Source organism: Paramisgurnus dabryanus, chromosome 18, assembly GCF_030506205.2.
Source record: "Paramisgurnus dabryanus chromosome 18, PD_genome_1.1, whole genome shotgun sequence".
Lineage (NCBI taxonomy): Eukaryota > Metazoa > Chordata > Actinopteri > Cypriniformes > Cobitidae > Paramisgurnus > Paramisgurnus dabryanus.
Genome location: NC_133354.1, coordinates 30,851,504 through 30,872,438, shown reverse-complemented (window position 1 = coordinate 30,872,438; position 20,935 = coordinate 30,851,504). Strand labels below are relative to the sequence as shown.

General features: G+C 39.1%; 1 protein-coding gene across 1 annotated transcript in view; it reads right to left on the bottom strand.

The window, feature by feature from the left end:
* The window catches only part of fstl4 (follistatin-like 4), a 202,662-nt gene extending 182,032 nt beyond the window's left edge, over nucleotides 1–20,630 (bottom strand). Inside the window, exons 1-2 of the mRNA XM_065287626.1 lie at nucleotides 20,481–20,630; nucleotides 11,625–11,742 (exon numbers count right to left, since the gene is read on the bottom strand). Coding sequence (XP_065143698.1) covers nucleotides 11,625–11,738 — 114 coding nt within the window. The 5' untranslated portion in view covers nucleotides 11,739–11,742; nucleotides 20,481–20,630. The remainder of the gene's footprint in view (nucleotides 1–11,624; nucleotides 11,743–20,480) is intronic.
* Between the last annotated feature and the right edge of the window lie 305 nt (nucleotides 20,631–20,935).

Below are 20,935 nucleotides of genomic sequence, written 5' to 3'. Positions count from 1 at the left end.
TGAGTAAATGATGACAGGATTTCATTTCTAGGGTGAACTATAACTGTATGCTTCATAAATGTATAACTATAAAACTATGATCTAGGCTGGTGGCATCCATCCCACAGGTATTCCCTTCACATGTACACTGAAGTCTGATTCCACTAAACTGATCCACAGTCAGACTTCAATGCATTGTGATTCTCCAGTGCAGCAGTAAAGTTTCTGATTAAATGTGAGTATAAAAGATTCCCGATCTTCTCCAGACACCTGGATCTTCTGTCATATCCTCCATCACTTATCAGCTATGAGGTTGAGCTCTATGTCAAAAACCACTTTGACACTTTATTTGATTTGAGGTGATTTTCTTCTTGAAACTCATCCTCCTAAGAGGCTCATTGCAGGAACTTGGTAACATCTGCTGTCTTGAAAGACTTTGAGCATTTTTGTGTGCAATATGAGCCTGAAGATTTGTGAATTGTAATACTCCCTAAGTGAAGAACTATAAAGTAGATATTAAAAATCATTAATGTGTCATAATAAAGTGATGAGACAGTATAGAGAGACAAACAGACAGACAGATGTTAACACTATCAAACACTACCAAGAACTAGTCATTATTGCAGATATACAGTGCTGAGGAAGACGAAATATGTATTGAACTGCGCTGATCCTTGCATCAATTACATCCAAGTACAACCAAGACATGTCTGCCATGTATTGAATGAAAAAAACAACAACATATCATTCAAAATGTGTAAAGATTTTATATGATACTTGCAACCAGCTGCAACAAATATATTAAAATAACAAACCCCACTTTATAATCCCCTTACAATTATAACTAATTTACTAGATATGTGTCCCTGCAGAAAGATTCCCATAGTAATGTTAAAAGGTTTAAGAAGTCAAGGGGAATAAAAACAGTGTAAAAGCAACTAAAAATAGGTACCAGCAGAGAGGTGAGGATTTGTGAAAGAGAACAAAAGGTTTTATTGGAAGTAATTGGGCTTTGGTCATTGAAGGACCAACGGATCATTTATAACATGCCCTCTTCATTTTGCATTAAAAGCTGACACTATCTGTGAAATGGCTTGAATTTTGATGTAAATGATGATTTCTATGTTCAGTAATAGTAGACAGGATGGCATTTTATAAGATGAATTAGCATGTTCCATGTTAGCATGTTACAATTAGCAAAGGTCACCAGACAGCCACCAAACCTCTGCTCTTCTCACGATCAGATTCTTCCATCTACTCCCCTGTAAACTGTGACCAAACAACCTCAATGTTACATTATATTTGTTTTATAAAAGTCAATCGAGTTTACCCTGGTGCAATGCAGCCTGACAGAAAGTGTGTGATGCAGCTGGAGATCTTTTGTTAAGAACAACTTACATTTTTTGTATGTTGCACATACACAATTACAAGTGCTCAAATGCAGATGTCAAGAAACTATTGACATCTAATTGTTTGGATGATCAACAATGGCAAGTACCATTGATAAGCAATGAGAACAAATACTGAGAGTAATTAGGATTGCACAGCCGCAGGTGTAAATTGAATTTTTGTGAAGGGTGCAGCTTGCATGAGCAGTCAGTAAATATGAAAGTGTTTTGAGTGTTGTATTAGTTGTATTAGTGGTCTCACATGACTGTTAGAGCCACAACATCATACCGCATCCCACAAGACAGACACCATTATCATCTGAAAAACACTTTAGAGACAGATTAAACTCAAACTAGTTAAACGGGTAAGCTTCTCTGCAAACATTATAACACATTTATACCACTGGTCTGTTAAATGCTGTATTCTGATTGGCTGAGAAATGTTCATGGGTATGCATTAATTTCTGATAACCGCACACATAACTTGTCAAATGTCTTAAAAATAGGCACCAGAGCAATGTTTGTGGTAACTGTGGTATAAGAGGAATAATTGACTCCAGTCCTTTGAATTATTTGAAAATAATGCACACTCTCTTGCCGCATTGCACCTAGGGTGTGCATTATTTTCTTATAATTCAATGGCCCATCGTCAATTATTCCTTACATATTGATCATAATACTGTAGTTTACCCCAAAATGAAACGTCATTATTGTCAGTCCAAACCCGTATACTGTTTGTGTAATTTACAGCACATAAATGAGCTATTTTATAGAATATTTTATAAAACACTATTTAAACTTTACAAGGAACAGTTAAAGATTTTGAGAAGTGGTCACTATGAAAAATGCCACAAAACGTAAAAAAATTAATAAAATAAAAAAGAAAGATTTCTAATGGCATGTTTAATTCTATTTCATGCATTATGACTTATCAACATTATTAAAGAGTTGAATTCTCATTCTAAACATGGGAATAAAAACTAGTTAGACATATTACATATATTACACGTATTTCTGTGCAGAATACACACCGTCAGGGTTCATATAAGGTTCAGAAATTTTGTTTCCCGGAAAAGAGAGTGCACCCACATTAACAGGGGTGCGTCTCCCAAAATCAACTATGGATTAAGTTCTGTTGTTAGCTGTCGACCATAGTCACTAGAGAAGTGTGTTTTTGTTTGTGGGGGACATATAACCTTGTTTAGCTCCCCAAACAGCTCAGCATTAAGGGAACCGTGGATGCAATTTGTTTTTTTCCTGGGCAGCAACAGAGTTGTTCAAGTGTATTTGTTTGTTCCCAGCATTTCAGTAACAGATGTTTCATAAACAAGGCCCAGTTTGCTGGATTTGCAGATGCTTTAACATTTTAGATAGTCTGTGCCAGCGATAAAGGCCGGTCATAACTGCATCAAATGTTGCCAATAGGTGTGTAAGAGCATATAATGTAAACAACACAAAGGTATAGTGAATCAAAAATGATCTAGGTATAAAATGGCGATTTATTGTTGAATGCCCGCGGTACACCTCCAGGAGCTCAACTATAGATGAAGCTGTACAGCATTGGCGGCTGGTGACTTCTTTTTTTTTGAAGCGCACGATGCGAAGTTCGTCACAACATGTATGTAGCTTGTCATGTGTGTGGTTCGTCATTTCAACATATGTGTTCTGCGCTTTGAGAGAATGTGTGTGCATCACGTATCATGCCAAAATACAGTCTTGTTCAAAATAATAGCAGTACAATGTGACTAACCAGAATAATCAAGGTTTTTCGTATATTTTTTTATTGCTACGTGGCAAACAAGTTACCAGTAGGTTCAGTAGATTCTCAGAAAACAAATGAGACCCAGCATTCTTGATATGCACGCTCTTAAGGCTGTGCAATTGGGCAATTAGTTGAATTAGTTGAAAGGGGTGTGTTCAAAAAAATAGCAGTGTGGCATTCAATCACTGAGGTCATCAATTTTGTGAAGAAACAGGTGTGAATCAGGTGGCCCCTATTTAAGGATGAAGCCAACACTTGTTGAACATGCATTTGAAAGCTGAGGAAAATGGGTCGTTCAAGACATTGTTCAGAAGAACAGCGTGCTTTGATTAAAAAGTTGATTGGAGAGGGGAAAAGGTAACACTTTATTTTGATAGTCCACTTTAGACATTTTACTAATTATAAGTAACTTTGCAACTACTTATCAACTACCAATCTTTAGATAATTAGTAGACTGTCTGTTTAATATATACTAACACTTTATTGTGATGATATCTCAACAGACTTTCAACTGACTATAAGTATGTTTGCAGGTGCATGTCAACTTATTCCACTAACCCAAACCTCTTCCCTAACCCCAACCCTTACAGTCTACTAATACTCTAATGACAGTTAGTTGACGTATAGTTGCAAATTATTGAAAGTTAGTTCACATGTAGTTGCAAAGTTGTTTATAGTTAGTAGAATGTCTAAAGTGGACTATCAAAATAAAGTGTAACCGGGAAAACCTATAAAGAGGTGCAAAAAATGATAGGCTGTTCAGCTAAAATGATCTCCAATGCCTTAAAATGGAGAGCAAAACCAGAGAGACGTGGAAGAAAACGGAAGACAACCATCAAAATGGATAGAAGAATAACCAGAATGGCAAAGGCTCAGCCAATGATCACCTCCAGGATGATCAAAGACAGTCTGGAGTTACCTGTAAGTACTGTGACAGTTAGAAGACGTCTGTGGGAAGCTAATCTATTTTCAAGAATCCCCTGCAAAGTCCCTCTGTTAAAAAAAGGCATGTGCAGAAGAGGTTACAATTTGCCAAAAAACACATCAACTGTCAGACAATGACCCAAAACACACTAGTAAACGGGCAAAGTCTTGGTTCCAAACCAATAAAATTAATGTTATGGAGTGGCCAGCCCAATCTCCAGACCTTAATCCAATTGAGAACTTGTGGGGTGATATCAAAAATGCTGTTTCTGAAGCAAAACCAAGAAATGTGAATGAATTGTTAAAGAATCATGGAGTGGAATAACAGCTGAGAGGTGCCACAAGTTGGTTGACTCCATGCCACACAGATGTCAAGCAGTTTTAAAAAACTGTGGTCATACAACTAAATATTAGTTTAGTGATTCACAGGATTGCTAAATCCCAGAAAAAAAAATGTTTGTACAAAATAGTTTTGAGTTTGTACAGTCAAAGGTAGACACTGCTATTTTTTTGAACACACCCCTTTCAACTAATACCCCAATTGCACAGCCTTAAGAGTGTGCATATCATGAATGCTGGGTCTTGTTTGTTTTCTGAGAATCTACTGAACCTACTGGTAACTTGTTTGCCACGTAGCAATAAAAAATATACTAAAAACCTTGATTATTCTGGTTAGTCACATTGTACTGCTATTATTTTGAACAAGACTGTAAGTGCCTGCTGCCTTGAACTTGAAAGGAGACGCTCGCGTGTGCCAGATACTCGCACAATCTCATGCGTAATCAGAGTTTACTGTTAAGGGAGTGTGTTGCGTGTATTTAGGGAACGTGAGCGTCTCTTTTATCATAAACGGTTTTGACACGTCTCCAGCAGGCACTTGTTTTGACAAAACACGTGATGCACACAGGATCTCTCCACACGCATGACACATATTTTGGAAAAGGGAACCACACACGTGACAATCCGAACACTTATTATGAATTAGCGCATCCTCGGAAGTGCAGTCACGAGCCGCCACAGCTGTACAGCAATACTTATTTTTTATAAATCTGACTCATGCAATACTACTCTATAGGTACTCAAAATTTACATGAGATTGGCAGAAACTGTGTGTGTTATGTCACCTTTAAATATAATAAAAAATCTGATGACAATAATGTAAAAAAAAATGACAAATTAACCCTTGTGGGTTGTTGAGGCCATTTCTGGCCATTTTTGTTTTTTTATGTCTTAATTTGGCCACAACTTTCTCTGTGTTTCAGCAAATGGAATGATTTTTGGTGACAAATCTTATATTTACACATATTTTGAGAAAAATGCTTTGACATTTTTCAAAAACTCAACAATATATCGTTACTACCCTTTCGGATTGTTCATGTACAAAAAGGCCACTAAATTAAACGGCTTTAAAAATGTATCAGATGAATATTTTTTCCAATTTTTTTTTAATAAATCTGTTAATCGCCCTCAGTATTGATCAAAACTACCAAAAGCTTAAAAAAAAATCCAAGATTTTAACTCTTTAATTGCCAAGTTCATAAGTGGCGTCACTGATTTGATAAAAAAAACCACAAAATTACAGATTTTCAATATAAAACGTGAATGTGGACTGGATTTTTTTTAACCTTTTTCACAGTCTTGGGTATGTCAAAGATTGGTAAAAACATTGGCTTTGATGCATTTTTAGTTTTTGTGCAGCATCAGTTTTTTCTCCCTAATTAGTTGTTTGTGGCTTTTTTTGCCCAATTGACTTCCATTATAACAACATTTTTTGATTGCAGAGCTATGACACCTTATTATCATGCATTCTTGATTGTTGGCGGTTTATCCTTTTGCTAAGAGGTCAAATTTGTCATTTTTACTGTTGATCACCACATGGCACCATTAACCCTTTAGTAGGCCTGTGCAAAAACAGAGCTTAATTTCTGGCTTGTACATTGAGTTATGTGGAGTATAACAGCGTGTGTGCACGCGCGTGTGCATGTGTGCGTGTGTGTGTGTGTGTGCGTGCGTGCGTGCGTGTGTGTGTGTGTGTAGGGTTAGGGTTTGTATTGAGGATCACCTCCCTCGTTCACCAGTTGCTACTGCACTGGTGAGAGAGATTCAGCCTGTAGCTGTCCCTCTAGACAAGTGGTGTACAGAACAAAAAAAAGAACAGTCAGCCCTTGCATCTGTTGAGATGGACACACTTGCAGAGAGCACCAAGTAATATGCTGCAAGTCCTGCTGGAAAGACTGAACACACACACGTGCACACATACACACTAAAAGTTATTTGTATTGTTTAGTTCTCCATCCATCCTCTACTCTTGCTTCATTGTTCAATTTATTTGAAGTTGTTTTTGCATTTTGTATCATAATAAATGTTCATAAATTTGATACAGAGAGGATTTTTTTCAAACACACATGCAAACACGCATGCACGCATGCACACAAACACAAACACACACACACACACACACACACACACACACACACACACACACGCATTCTGGTTTCCATGTTTTTTGGGGACATTCCATAGACGTAATGCATTTTATACTGTACAAACTGTATATTCTATTCCCCTTACCTACCCCATTCCCTAACCCCAACCATCACAGAAACATGTCTGCTACTTCACAATTTCAAGAAACATCATTCTGTTTGATTTATAAGCTTGTTTCCTCATGGGGACATCAAAATGTCCCCACAAGGTCACAAAAACACTGGTATTCCTATATTTGTGGGGACAATTGGTCCCCACAACGTGATAATTACCAGGTACACACACACACACACACACACACACACACACACACATTCTGGTTTCCATGTTTTGTGGGGACATTCCATAGACGTAATGCATTTTATACTGTACAAACTGTATATTCTATTCCCCTTACCTGCCCCATTACCTAACCCCAACCATCACAAAAACCTTTCTTGTACCTTAGATTTTCAATAAACATCATTCTGTTTGATTTATAGGCTTGTTTCCTCATGGGGACATCAAAATGTCCCCACAAGGTCACAAAAACACTGGTACTCCTATCTTTGTGGGGAAAATTGGTCCCCACAACGTGATAATTACCAGGTACACACACACACACACACACACACACAAAAACACACTCTCTCAATCTCTCTCTATCTAATATGCTGTTATACTCCATACAAGCCAGAAATTAAGCTGTTTTTTACACAGGCCTACTAAAGGGTTAATGGTGCCACATGGTGATCAACAGTAAAAAATTACAAATTTGACCTCTTAGCTAAAGGAAAAACCACCAACAATCAAAAATGCATAATTATATGGTGTCATGGCTTTGCAATCAAAAAATGTTGTTATAATGGAAGTCAATGGGGCAAAAACAGTAAACGAGGGTGTAAAAGAATAAAAACTGATGCTGCACAAAAACTAAAAATGCACCAAAGTCAATGTTTTACCAATCTTTTGCATGCCCAAGACTCTGAAAAAGGTTAAAAAAATCCAGTCCACAATCACTTTTTATATTGAAAATCAGTCAATTTGTGTGTTTTTTTACGCCCAAATCAGTGACACCACTTATGAACTTGGCAATTAAAGGGTTAAAATCATGAACATTTTGTAAACATTTGGTATGTTTGATCAGTACTGAGGTTGATTAACAGATTTATGAAAAAAAATTCAAAATACATTTTTACAGCCGTTAAATTCAGTGGCCTTTTTTGTACACGAACAACCCGAAAGGATAGTGAATGGGAACAACCCACAAGGGTTAATTGTTGTGAATTTTTCAATAAACTAAAAATTGTAGATTTATTATAGATCAGTGAGTAGTAAAGAGTCCAGCTGGTGTCATTATTAGCAGATCTTCATGATATTATCAACTGTGAAAACTCCTCCAGATCTCATTTGGGACAAACAATTACTAGCACTATATTCACATTAGGCATGACATTATACAGACTGAAGAGACTCATTACAGGCTTTATTACTCCTTTAAAGATGCTGTTAGTTAACCATGAACCGTTCAACAATACAACAACATTTCATTAAGCATGCTACTGTGGTTTTCTTGTTGAATAATTGCCAGGATAAAAGGTGCTGTAAGTTAGTTTTGCATTTCATCCATAAAATTTCCCTAATACACCTGACAGATATCACTGAATCAGATGTGCAGTGAAATCACACGATCAGTATGACAGGGTTTTAACATGGACCATTTAATATAAAACATTTGAAAGCAACAAATATATCATTATACTGAAATGTTGATGTCCATGATTTTTTTTTCATTCTTAGTTTGTTTATGCAGGGTTTGCTCACATTTTGGAGTGTGGGATTTAAAAAAGAGTGCGTGTTGATACAAAGTTTTGCAAAATGGCAGAATTAGGAAGATACATGCTTACATCACTGAGTAGACTTTGATCCTGAAGTGTTTGTCCAAACTATCAAGTTGATGAAAGTACACTTCTTCAGCCTGTCCTGGTGTGAATGTGTAAAAATGTTTCTCTTTTTGGGTAGTGCACTCACAGGATACAGACCAATGTGTTAACACTGGCCCCACCCAAAATCATATTGGGTTATATCTGCTGAATATCTTAACAAATAAAATTATTTTTATAACTTTTTTGCAAGCATTGTCTCTAGATGATACTACACAAAAGGTTTGGGATGCCTGACCATTACACCAACAGGAAATTTAATGATATTGTATTAAAAAACATTAAGAGTTTCATATGATGCTGGTCCACTTTGCAGCTTTCACAGCTTCTACTCTCCATGGATGGCTTTCCCCAAGATGTTGGAATGTTTCTATGGGAATTTGAGCAAGTTCCTTCTGTAGCACATTTATTAGGTCAGGCACGGTTGTTGGAAGGAAAGGTCTGGCTCGCATCCCAATGGTGTTCAATGGGGTTGAGGCCAGGGCTCTGTGTGGTCCAGTCAAATCCTTCCAATCATTGAACCATGTCTTTATGGACCTCAAATCATTGTGCACTGGACCACAATCATGCTGAAATAGAAAAGGGCCATCCCCAAACGGTTTCGATGAAGATGAAAGCATAGTGTTGTCCAAAATGGCTTGGTATGCTGAAGAATTAAGATTGTCCTTCACTTGTAGTAAGGGGCCGAGCCCAAACCCTGAAAGACAGCCCGTACCATTATACCTCCTCTGGATAACGTTCACCTGGCATCCACCAGACCCAGACTCACCCATCTGATTTCCAAACAGATACGTGTGATTCGTCACCCCACCCTACTCTACAGTCCAGTAACATTGCTTGCATTGTACTTGGTGATGCTTGCATGCAGCTGCTCAGTCATGGAAATCAATTCTTTAAAGCTGGTGATTTTTGTGCCCCATGTGCCTTGGCAGTCACTGAACCCGCTCAGTGACCACACATTACATACACATAAGACAAATGTCCTAGGAGGAGTTCAAAGTAGTAATACAGTAATTCACATATAAAGAAAAACAAACAAATGAGAATTAGGTCAGTTTCCACCAAGTTGTTTGAGTGAAGGATGGTGGCATTGTTAACCTAGTAGCCAACAGTAAACAAAAAGGGCATGCATGAAAATGAGACAGGATTGCATTCAGTTACGATGGGGTAAGTATTAGCAGTGCAGCTTGTAATTGCCAAACTAAATGCTGCGTACAGAAGAAGAAATGCCAAATTTTTGATGCAGGCACTAGCAGCAAGGACATTACGACAAGATCGAGTCCACATACGGTAAAAACAACATCAGCGGAAACAGCTAGACTGTCAGTCCCTTGGGTTTAATGTTCGCTACATCAAAATTTATTCGGCAATGCATCCATCTCCCATTATTCTCATGCTCTCATGGACTTTTTTTCTTTTTGGACTAACTGAGACTTTAAGCCATTTGATGCCACGCAATATCACACTTGAGATTAGAGGAGCATATTGACTGAACATTGGCGTCAAGTGGCTCTTCCTTTACAGTGAGAACTGTGGATGAGGACCCCCATACTCCCACAGTGATTACCACGCCAGAGCCCTCTCAAGTCATGCCTGCCTTGCCACAGCCTGCTCATGTCATGCCTGCCATACCACAGCCTGTTGATGTCACATCTGCGCTAGTGGTCTCAAGTCAGGTATCCTCAGAAACATCTGAGAAATATCCCCGGTCTCCAGTGCTACCAGTGGTGGCTACAGCTTTGTGGTGTGTTTGGGCCACACACTGCACTACAGTTCCCAGGGAGCTCACTGCAGACCACGAACCTGAGTCTTCTCAGCCACAGAGGACATTGCCGTTAAGTCCGTGCCAGTGCTCCACGGCCCAGGCCTGCCATTGCTCCTCGGCTGAGGCCCGCCACTGCCTCATGGTGTTTTTTGTAAGTTATCTGTTGTTAGTTAGAGATATTTTTGAATGAATCATGTTTGTTGATTCTCATTATGATTGATGTGTATTCAGTGCATGATGCACATTTTTACATTTTTTACAGTAAAGAATATTTTCTTCAACATACTCTTCAGGCAAATATGAGACGGTAAGTGTTGTTCATCTTTAATCATTCAGCACATGGTTCAAAGCCAACATGAGAATGAAGTATTTTTCTATCTGTCTGGATGAATGCAGATGGATTTTGAAGGGCAGAAGATCTGATTGTGCTGTGAGATTACAGAGCAGACAGCAGCATTGACACCCTCTGTCTGTTACACTGCCAACTAAACCTCCCATGGGTGTATAAACAGATGCTGGTGTCCAGGCTTAATTTTACCAAGGATTAGAGGGCAAAACTAAAAGAGAAAGTGATCTTGGCTTTATAGGTCACTTAGAGAAGTTTATTTTATTAATACTGTAGGTGCCATACAGCTTAATTGTTTTTTTTAACTTAGGTTTTACTTTTAGACAAAGCACACACTCAAAACTTGACTATATTAAAGGACTAAATAAAGCTTAAAACAAAAATAGGTTGTCTGAATGAATCTGAATTTGATCATGATATAAAAGTCCATTGATCTGTAATTTAAATGCTAGGTAAACGTGACTGATTTGATTATTTATTAAAACAAATTTGCTGTATTTACTAAATATAAAAGCCTATTTAATTCATACTGGACTATCAATTATCAATGATAAACAAAGCAACACTGTAATATTATTTTAATACCATAATAACATTTATATAACATTTATAACATTTAATAACATTTATTTGTAAATTTGACCACCAAACACATGACATTCGATTTGATCCAAAATCTTAATTATTGAAGGATCTGGAAACGACTAAACATCGAGGCTTAAAACTACTTAACATCATGGCCATTCCTATCTGCAGTAATTAAGGTGTTTTTCTACACGTGTGTTAGTGTTAATTTCTAAATGTTGATATTGGTCAGATTCTGTAAATGACATTGCATAAATCCTGCCACATGTTTTCTATGACAGTTGTCATAAGTCATCTGTAATGAGGAAATCACTGCATCACACTACACTGAACATATGAATAACATAACTAACAAATTACAATTCATTCAGCGCTTTTGCACTTCCATTAAGACGTTTTCTCTAATGAGCCATAATTCTGCTCTTGACAAGCACCGAGTGTTTAATCTGATGACAGTGAGACATACCGTCTCCTGAAGGCCGTCTGGAAGCGCCACTGCTTTACTGACTCCATGAGGCAGACACAGAGAAGATCCGATCAGGACAGAAACAGCCCAAACCCACAACCAGCCCATCAGCATGAATCTGTCAAGAGACAAACACAGACATTACACGTCATATACCTGCCTTGCCAAACGTCAACAACATTTCTCCAATGAATTCAGTGTCAAATACACAAACAATGTAATTACAGGCAGGGCTGCCTCCAGTGAAAACTTTCACAGCGGTGACAACAGCCCACCCCCTCCCCCCAAAAACCCCACAATATTCTCATGATAAAGCATCATGTTACTTACTGCCGTCATCAGGTAATGAGAAAAGGTTTCAATAGAGATGAAACTACTGTAATGTTCATTTTAATTAACATTTATATTAATAAATGTTTATCATGATGTAAGATTATGTTCTGTAATATTGTTGAATAATTGAAATAAAAAAATCAGCTAAGAAATTTCCAGGTTTTGACCAATAAACAAAAGCATTTTAATTGTTCAGTATTAGATTTTTTTAGTCATGTTACTGTAACAGAATACCTAAGACAAATAAAATTAGTTTAAGAGTTCATTGCAGTAGACATTAAGAGAGCTCAGGTAAACGCAATATCATGAGATAATATAAGCAAGAAGATGAGATACTGGAGTATAGTTACTGTTTACTGGATCTGGCTTCAAAAATCCACTGCAAACCACATCTGTAGCAGTCGATTAATTATCACTGCAAAACCGGCTCAGACAAATAAAGCTTTTTTATATTTTGCTATCCCATACAATGATATTCATACATATACATTCATCATTTACCCCCAAATTTGTATTTAATCTGCATTTCATTTAATACCCTGGGGCAGTTTCCCAGGACTACAGGTATTGTCAGGGTTCTTGTCTGTGTGATTTTGTTGTATTATGTTATGCTTTGTTTGTTGTATGTGATGTTTATTATTATCCGCTTTATGCATTGTCTTACCCTGTCGTGTTGTAGTATTTTGAGTTGTTTGATTTTAGTCTTGCCTGTGTTTTCTCTTGTGTTTGATTTGGTCTCCACCCCGTCATTAGTTACTATGGTTTTTCATTGTCTATGCTCCTCCTCCTTGTTTAGAGTCATTGTTTTTGTGTTTTGATTGGTTATTGGTTTGTATTTAATTACTTCCTGTTCACCCCTTGTTTGCGTTCCATTGTGTATTGTTACGGCGTTGTTGCCCTGCTTATGTTTGTTTTCGTCATTTGTTACCTTTAATAAATTCTCTCAGCTGCATTTGGATCCGCTCTGTGTCGTCTGTGAGCACCGTCGTGACAGAATGGAACGCCACTTAAAGGATTCAGCAGCAGAGGGTCCCGCAAGAGGTGTTGTGTGTTCGGGGATACGTTTGTCTCCGGTTATGCCTGAAGACGAGTTCCGAAACAAACGCATTAGGTTGGCCTCTCTGCGTCCGCAGGAGGATTCACCGGACGTATTTACTCTTAACTTTTGGTTGGATTCTCAAGACTTAATGCTCAACGAAATCGAAAGGAAAATATGGTTTAATTATTGTTTGGGAGACCCAGTTCCGGTAGATGAGATTTGTCAGAAAGTGGACATGGACTTCTTTGCTTTCGCTCGTTACGCGAATTGGTGTCGCGAGGGTTGTCCACAGTCCACATCGGAGTTGGCTGAGGTGAGATCGGAAGCCTCCACGTCTGTCGAACCGGTGAGCGTTACTTCCACGCGCTGTTCGCGCAATCGACGACGGAAGAGAAGGTCCAAACGCGAGCAGTCCATTGCCAGCACAGACGCCGTCCTCGTGAGTACGGTTCTTCCTGAGTCGTCTCCGAGTGAATCGTCGCCAGGTGACTCTCCGAGTGAATCGTCGCCAGCTGAGCCGAGTGAATCTCCCGAGTCCTCTGAGCCGAGTGAATCTCCCGAGTCCTCTGAGCCGAGTGAATCTCCCGAGTCCTCTGAGCCGAGTGAATCTCCCGAGTCCTCTGAGCCGAGTGAATCTCCCGAGTTCCCTGAGCCGAGTGAGTCATCTGTCACCCCTGAGCCGAGTGAGTCATCTGTCACCACTAAGCCTTTCGTCAATTCTGAGCCACCTAAGTCTCTAGGGTCACGTGAGTCAAAGACATTTCCTGTTTTAGATAATGAGACTGAGAGTAAGTGTTGTGAGCAAATCGCCCTGATTAAGTTTGCTGAGCCTAAAGTTGTTGAGTTTCCTGTTCTGACCATAGAGCCTGTCACCGAGCCCCCTGAGCTTCCTGTAATGGCTGAAGTGGTTATTTCTGAGCTCCCGGAGTTATTTAGGTCTGCTACGGTCCAGCCTAAGCTCCATAGACTCTCTGTCCTATCCAAGATGGTATTATGTGACTCACAAAGACACTTTTCTCCACTTAATATGCCATATTCAGAACTTTTCACACCACCTAAGATGGCTGATGCCGAACCATGTGTCCCGTCTGTTTTGACCTGTAATGAACTCTCTGTCCTGCCTAAGATGACACTTAGTGAACTGCCCTGTGCGCTGCCCAGTGAACTGCCCTGTGCGCTGCCCAGTGAACTGCCCTGTGCGCTGCCCAGTGAACTGCCCTGTGCGCTGCCCAGTGAACTGCCCTGTGCGCTGCTCAGTGAACTGCCCTGTGCGCTGCCCAGTGAACTGCCCTGTGCGCTGCCCAGTGAACTGCCCTGTGCGCTGCCCAGTGAACTGCCCTGTGCGCTGCCCAGTGAACTGCCCTGTGCGCTGCCCAGTGAACTGCCCTGTGCGCTGCCCAGTGAACTGCCCTGTGCGCTGCCCAGTGAACTGCCCTGTGCGCTGCCCAGTGAACTGCCCTGTGCGCTGCCCAGTGAACTGCCCTGTGCGCTGCCCAGTGAACTGCCCTGTGCGCTGCCCAGTGAACTGCCCTGTGCGCTGCCCAGTGAACTGCCCTGTGAACTCGTTACCATGTTTATGTCCAAAGAGTCTAAGCTGTTAAGCGTCTCTTTGCCTGTGTTGTGTCCTGTTTCTCTGGCTTTGCCACCCTCTCTTCTCCCTGTCCTCTCTTACAGGTCCAGACTGTCGCGGGCGCCACCTTGGACTCCAGTTCCACCTGTATCACTGTTGTCCACTGCGCCACCCTGGCCACGAGTTCCGTTATGGTCACTAGATCTGCCTGAAGCACCACCTTGGCTTTCCACTTTCTGGTCTTGCCTGCGCCGCCCTGGCGTCCTGCCCTGCCTGCGCCGCCCTGGCGTCCTGCCCTGCCTGCGCCGCCCTGGCGTCCTGCCCTGCCTGCGCCGCCCTGGCGTCCTGTCCTGCCGGCGCCGCCCTGGCGTCCTGCCCGGCCGTCCTGCCCTGCCGGCGCCGCCCTGGCGTCCTGCCCTGCCGGCGCCGCCCTGGACTGCGCCTTTGCCCCCGGCGCCGCCCTGGACTGCGCCTTTGCCCCCGGCGCCGCCCTGAACTGCGCCTTTGCTCCCAGCGCCGCCCTGGACTGCGCCTTTGCCCGCGGCGCTATGGATTTTTGTTTTATTTGTGTTGGACTTCATGTTTGCCCTCCATCCCTCCCCCGTTCCGCCTCTGCTCCACCACCCACCTGGACTCTTTGTTGTGTCAGTAAAATGTCTGGTATCCATTTTTTGTTGGGGGGGGGCTACTGTCAGGGTTCTTGTCTGTGTGATTTTGTTGTATTATGTTATGCTTTGTTTGTTGTATGTGATGTTTATTATTATCCGCTTTATGCATTGTCTTACCCTGTCGTGTTGTAGTATTTTGAGTTGTTTGATTTTAGTCTTGCCTGTGTTTTCTCTTGTGTTTGATTTGGTCTCCACCCCGTCATAAGTTACTATGGTTTTTCATTGTCTATGCTCCTCCTCCTTGTTTAGAGTCATTGTTTTTGTGTTTTGATTGGTTATTGGTTTGTATTTAATTACTTCCTGTTCACCCCTTGTTTGCGTTCCATTGTGTATTGTTACGGCGTTGTTGCCCTGCTTATGTTTGTTTTCGTCATTTGTTACCTTTAATAAATTCTCTCAGCTGCATTTGGATCCGCTCTGTGTCGTCTGTGAGCACCGTCGTGACAGGTATGTGTTAGTTATATTAGGACTTATAAGTCGTTTTTACAAGCATACCTTACAAAAAACATAGCCCTGTCTGGAAACTGACCCAATATGTATTTATTTCTTTTGCTGATATTTTTTTATATTCTAATAGAATGATCATATTTGTCTTTTACAGTGCCTTTTACAAACTAGCAATTATAACTATACAAAAAAACTTCTGAAATAATTTAAAAGCTTTTTGCAAAATGTGTTGAACAAAATCTACAGTAATCTATTTACTTAACAATGTTTGTGCATATTCAAATTTACACGTTCTTTAAAACAAAATTTAAAATGATTTTGAATGATCCATCCATTTAACTGTATCATGCATACAAAGCATTCATTTTAAGAACATATTCATTGGCTCTAATTTCTCAAGTTATTACTCCATCCTTATAAGCTGGAGACTTTAATGAAGTATGCCAGTTGAAAGTCACCTTATTTCCTAAAAGCAATCACTATGTTAAGTTGTATTTTCATCAATATATGTCGTCTGTGAAAGACCAAAGAATGCAATGATCGAAAAAATGCTCTAATACAGCGTGTCTTTTAATGTCGTTTTGATCATGTATTGGTTTCTCAGTTTGCTTCTATATTTTAACATTGTCGCTTAGGGTTGGGGTTAGAACAACTTCCTGAGGTTGTACCAAATTGTAACCTAAATCTAACCAACAAAGGTTTAAAAATAGAAAAAAAATAAGAGAAATCAATACATAAAACAACACAAAGGACGTGACCTATAAAGACTGAAGTTTAATTTTTTATAAAAAACTGGAATGTGGCGTATGTATTGCATGACTCTTCACACGGCATGCTATTTTACACACATCATGAGAATGGTTAGGCTAATTTCATGTTAATCTTGAGCACCTAAAGAAGGTTATATCGGACGTTTGTTTAATTGCTGCACTAGTGGCTAAACTGAACTCTGAAACAAATACCTTGTCGAAAATTGCAAATGTTTTGGTTTCCTAAAGGAAAGGAGATCAGCTGATCTGTAGTTTAGGTTATATATATTATTTAGTACACATTTGATACAGTAACGTTAGCTCAATGTAGTTTTTGATATCCTTTAGCTATGATTTGAACTAAGGTAATCTATGTGTTGTTTATTTTGCTTGTTACCAGAAATAAAGTACACTAAAAGAGTTTACCGGAAGTTACATGTGTTCCACAGAAGCTGTTTGTTTATGTTGTTACTGTTGAAACTGTCTATAGCAGGGGTGCCCAACCCTGCTCCTGGAGGGCTACCATCCTGCAGACTTCAGTTACAACCCAGCTCCAACACAACTGTCTGTAATTATCAAGCAACCCTGAACACCTTGATTAGCTGTCCCAGCTGTGTTTGATTGGGGTTGGAGCTAAAATCTGCAGGACGGTAGCCCTCCAGGAACAGGGTTGGGCACCCCTGGTCTATAGAGTAGTATTGCATCCTTCATATCTCTGAAAATCTTTAGTTTTATCATATTTATAAAATACAAATCAGCTGTACTGCTACTTGTCCCCGAAAAACCCGAGCCCCTGGCGGTGTACCACGGACGAAGCGAGTCATGAGCAAGCAACACACACAAAACATTATACCAATATCTCTTATGATTCACTACATGTGTCACAGTGATCTGTGTCATGTTTTGTGTCTGTTCTATATTGTCTTCACCTGGACACTTGTTAATTATCACATCATTCATTCCACCTGTGTGTCATTAGTCTTTGTGTATTTATACCAGTGTTTGTGTCATACTCATTGCCGGATCATTGTCATTGCTACCCCGTCTGTTCCCTGTATTGGATGTTCCTGTGTTCACTGTGTTATCCCTTGTGTTTGATCATTAAATGTTATTTATTTTGGAACCTTGCGTTTGCTTTCTGTCTCTCCAACCCAGTCGTGACAACATGTTAGTGTCGTTTACATCATATGCCCTTTTTCGTGCCGCTTGCGACTCATGACCGGTTGTTTTATCACTGGGACTGCACAGCTTCAAGCTAACAAACTTGCACAACTCCGCTGCTACGCCGTATAAACAAACTACATCCATAGTTTCCAGAATTTCTCTTTTTGTGAGAGAAATTTAAGCTTGGTCAGCTTCCCAAACAACAACACACTTCTTTGGTGACGTTGTTTTCGTATCAGCTCTTGGTCGGTGCGTGCGTTCTATATAACAGGAATAAATCAATACTGTTGTGTTTATAAATCTCTCATGTTCGAAAAATACTTTTCAAGCGAAGTGCATTCGGCACAGAAATACTCTGCCACACGTCTAACTGCTTATTTGACACTTTGCCTATGTTTAGCATGGGGAAACCAACGCTTAAACTGTGTTAATAAATCAGAATGCATGAAATAGCTTAACACCCCCCCCCCCATTAAAATTAATTAAAGATTGGTCATTTAATAAAACTAAAATAATTTCTGTGGCTGAATTTATTTCTCATAATGTTGTAAAATAAATGTGTCTTTCATTTTTTTACTTATGTAAATGTCTCGTAACAATGACAAATTTAATCAGACCTTAAATGTCATATTGCAGAAGAAAAAAAAACAGTATGTACAGATGTTATGGCACAAAAGTCCAGATAAGTAAAATACAGTAAAAGTACGCTGTCAGACTGTTATAAAGTTATGAACCAAGTGCTGCAAAAATACAATAAATCAATATATAAACTAAACAAAAAAATATTATGTGGACAACAAAGTGGTTTAGATGCTTGTTTTAGATGCTGTAACTAGATTTTTGATGTGTCAGTATATATGCAAATGTAAAAGGCAGATTTGCAAGATGGACTCTTTATTCATTTTCATACATACCTAAGAGATAGTGTTGTTTAACTGATTGTGTTTTAATTGTTGGAAAATCCAGATTTCTTTCTAAATCTAATGTAAAGTTATGAATATATTTACTATATTTTTCAGCATGTGCTATGATAAATATTATCTTCTTACATTATGATAAACATTTATGTAAAAATGCATGTTTGACACAAAAATATGTCATAACACACAAATCATCTCAAGCAAACTGAGTACAACAACTGTAAACGAGTGAACAGCAAAAATGTGCTGTAAAAGACATTTAACTTAAATCAAGCGCATATTATCACAAATACTGCAATGCTTTAATTCACATTAACAGAATGAAGATGTACGATGTTTTCTCCAATGTAGCGTCTAGCCACACTTCTGTTCGGTGAATGTCATCTATGATTTTTACAATTAGTCTGCGTAAACAACTCACCGATTCAGACAAACACCTTCAAATAAAGAACGTGAACAGAATCATAATGAGTAAAAATAACATTACTTGTGTTAAGCCCAACAGCACAGCTCTTAAATAAATCATTGACAAACAGCTGATGAACACAGATTCATGTGAGTAAAAGTCATCCACATGTGTGTGTTTCTGTTGAGCGCGTGCTGTGAAATCCATCACAGTGATGAAATACACACTTCACCGAGACTGATTTCAATCATGGCAGGAATATTCTGCCAATGTGATTATTCACCTACACTAGATCACATCTGTTCTCCAGATAAAATGTTTCAATAAATTGACACAAATGCTCCTGTCAGAAATATTACATAGCCGCTGTATAAGTGTATAAGTTGATTTCTCTGTATAAATTCATATATGAATGTATGATGGCATGGCAAGACACAATAAAAAATGATTTTAAATGCATAACGTATAACCATTACAAAAGCAAGATAAATGTGTTGGCCATCTTTAAACATACTGCTGAAATGCCTTGCATATCTTTTGTTATTAACATCAAAGTCATTGTTTTTTTAAGTATGGTAATCTGAAAACTGCACAGTATTGTGTTGTAAATGTCAGTCTGTCAGTGGAGAGACTTATTAGACAAATGCCAAACACTAACATGCCAGACTTCTTAAAAAACCATGAACATAACACAAGGCAAAGATTATATGACCCAAACTATGTTTAATACAGATTCCTGGTATGGTAACAGTCAGCTTACATTTTGCGACATGTTACGTTTATATTTTTGCTTATTGTTGAGCCAATGCCATCTGTTATAAACAATTAAATATGCAACAGACAATATATTTACTGTATGTGCTGGGAAGCAACTTTATGTCCGAAAACCACTACTCTAAAAAGCTTAACAGCCTTTACAATATAACTTTTCTCATGTACTTTTAATTATTTGAAAGACTAGAAGCAATAAAAACTAATGCACATATGGCAAATATAAAAGCTAATCAGTTAGGTCATTATGTTAGTCAGTCAATTATCCCAAAAGTAATTTTGATTATTATTATTAATAATATGCATATTTGCCGGTCATAATCCACCCTTTCTTTACATGATCTATTGATTACGTCCACTACATCTGTGAATAGAGTTGATAGGAAATAATAATGATAGGCTATAACAGCAGCAGCGGAATGCAGACACAGATGAAAACCCCGGTGCTGTTTCTACATCATCATCATCATCATCAACGGCATTAATGTTCATCAAAACGCATAAAGTGAGTACTGTCCTTCCTTGCAGACACTTTACTAAATGTTAAGGATGCATACACTAAGTGTCAAGTACTTCCTAAAAACCCATAACATTACTGAATCTAAATAAACCGCTCTGTGGCGTTTAATTCGCAAACATAAACAATAAAACCAAAAGGTTTATGGTGATGTTATATATAAAGAGTGTGTAGCGCGCGCGGAGACGTGAGAGATGCTGCGTACCAGTTTCACTAAATACTGACAGAATAAAGTAATGAAAGCGCATAAACGCATCTGTGTCTGCCGTTACCTGTCGTGTTCCTCCAGAAAGACAGAAATGATGCGTAATATCTTCAGTATTGATGATCCAGTGACTTACAGACCCTTACACGAGCTCATAACACAGCCGATCTCACTCCATACTTCCACTGAGAGTGACCCGTTCTTCTACATCACCCTATATCAGCTGCTCGCACACACACAAACATTCACACACTCCTCTCGACGTCACACACACACACACATACTTTCGACGTCACAGAGCGCATATAACACACACGCGCGCACAGCGTGAGCTATTCACAGGAAAACTCCGCAGTTATGCACTAGTGACACATGAAGCGATTTACATTAAAGTGTCCGTGTTACACACATGACATTAAAAACCTGCCCCGTCTATCTTCATAATTATAATATAGTAATTCATCTATCTATAATATTATGTATTGGCTTGTAATATTACATTTGTATTATAAGAGTTTGTAA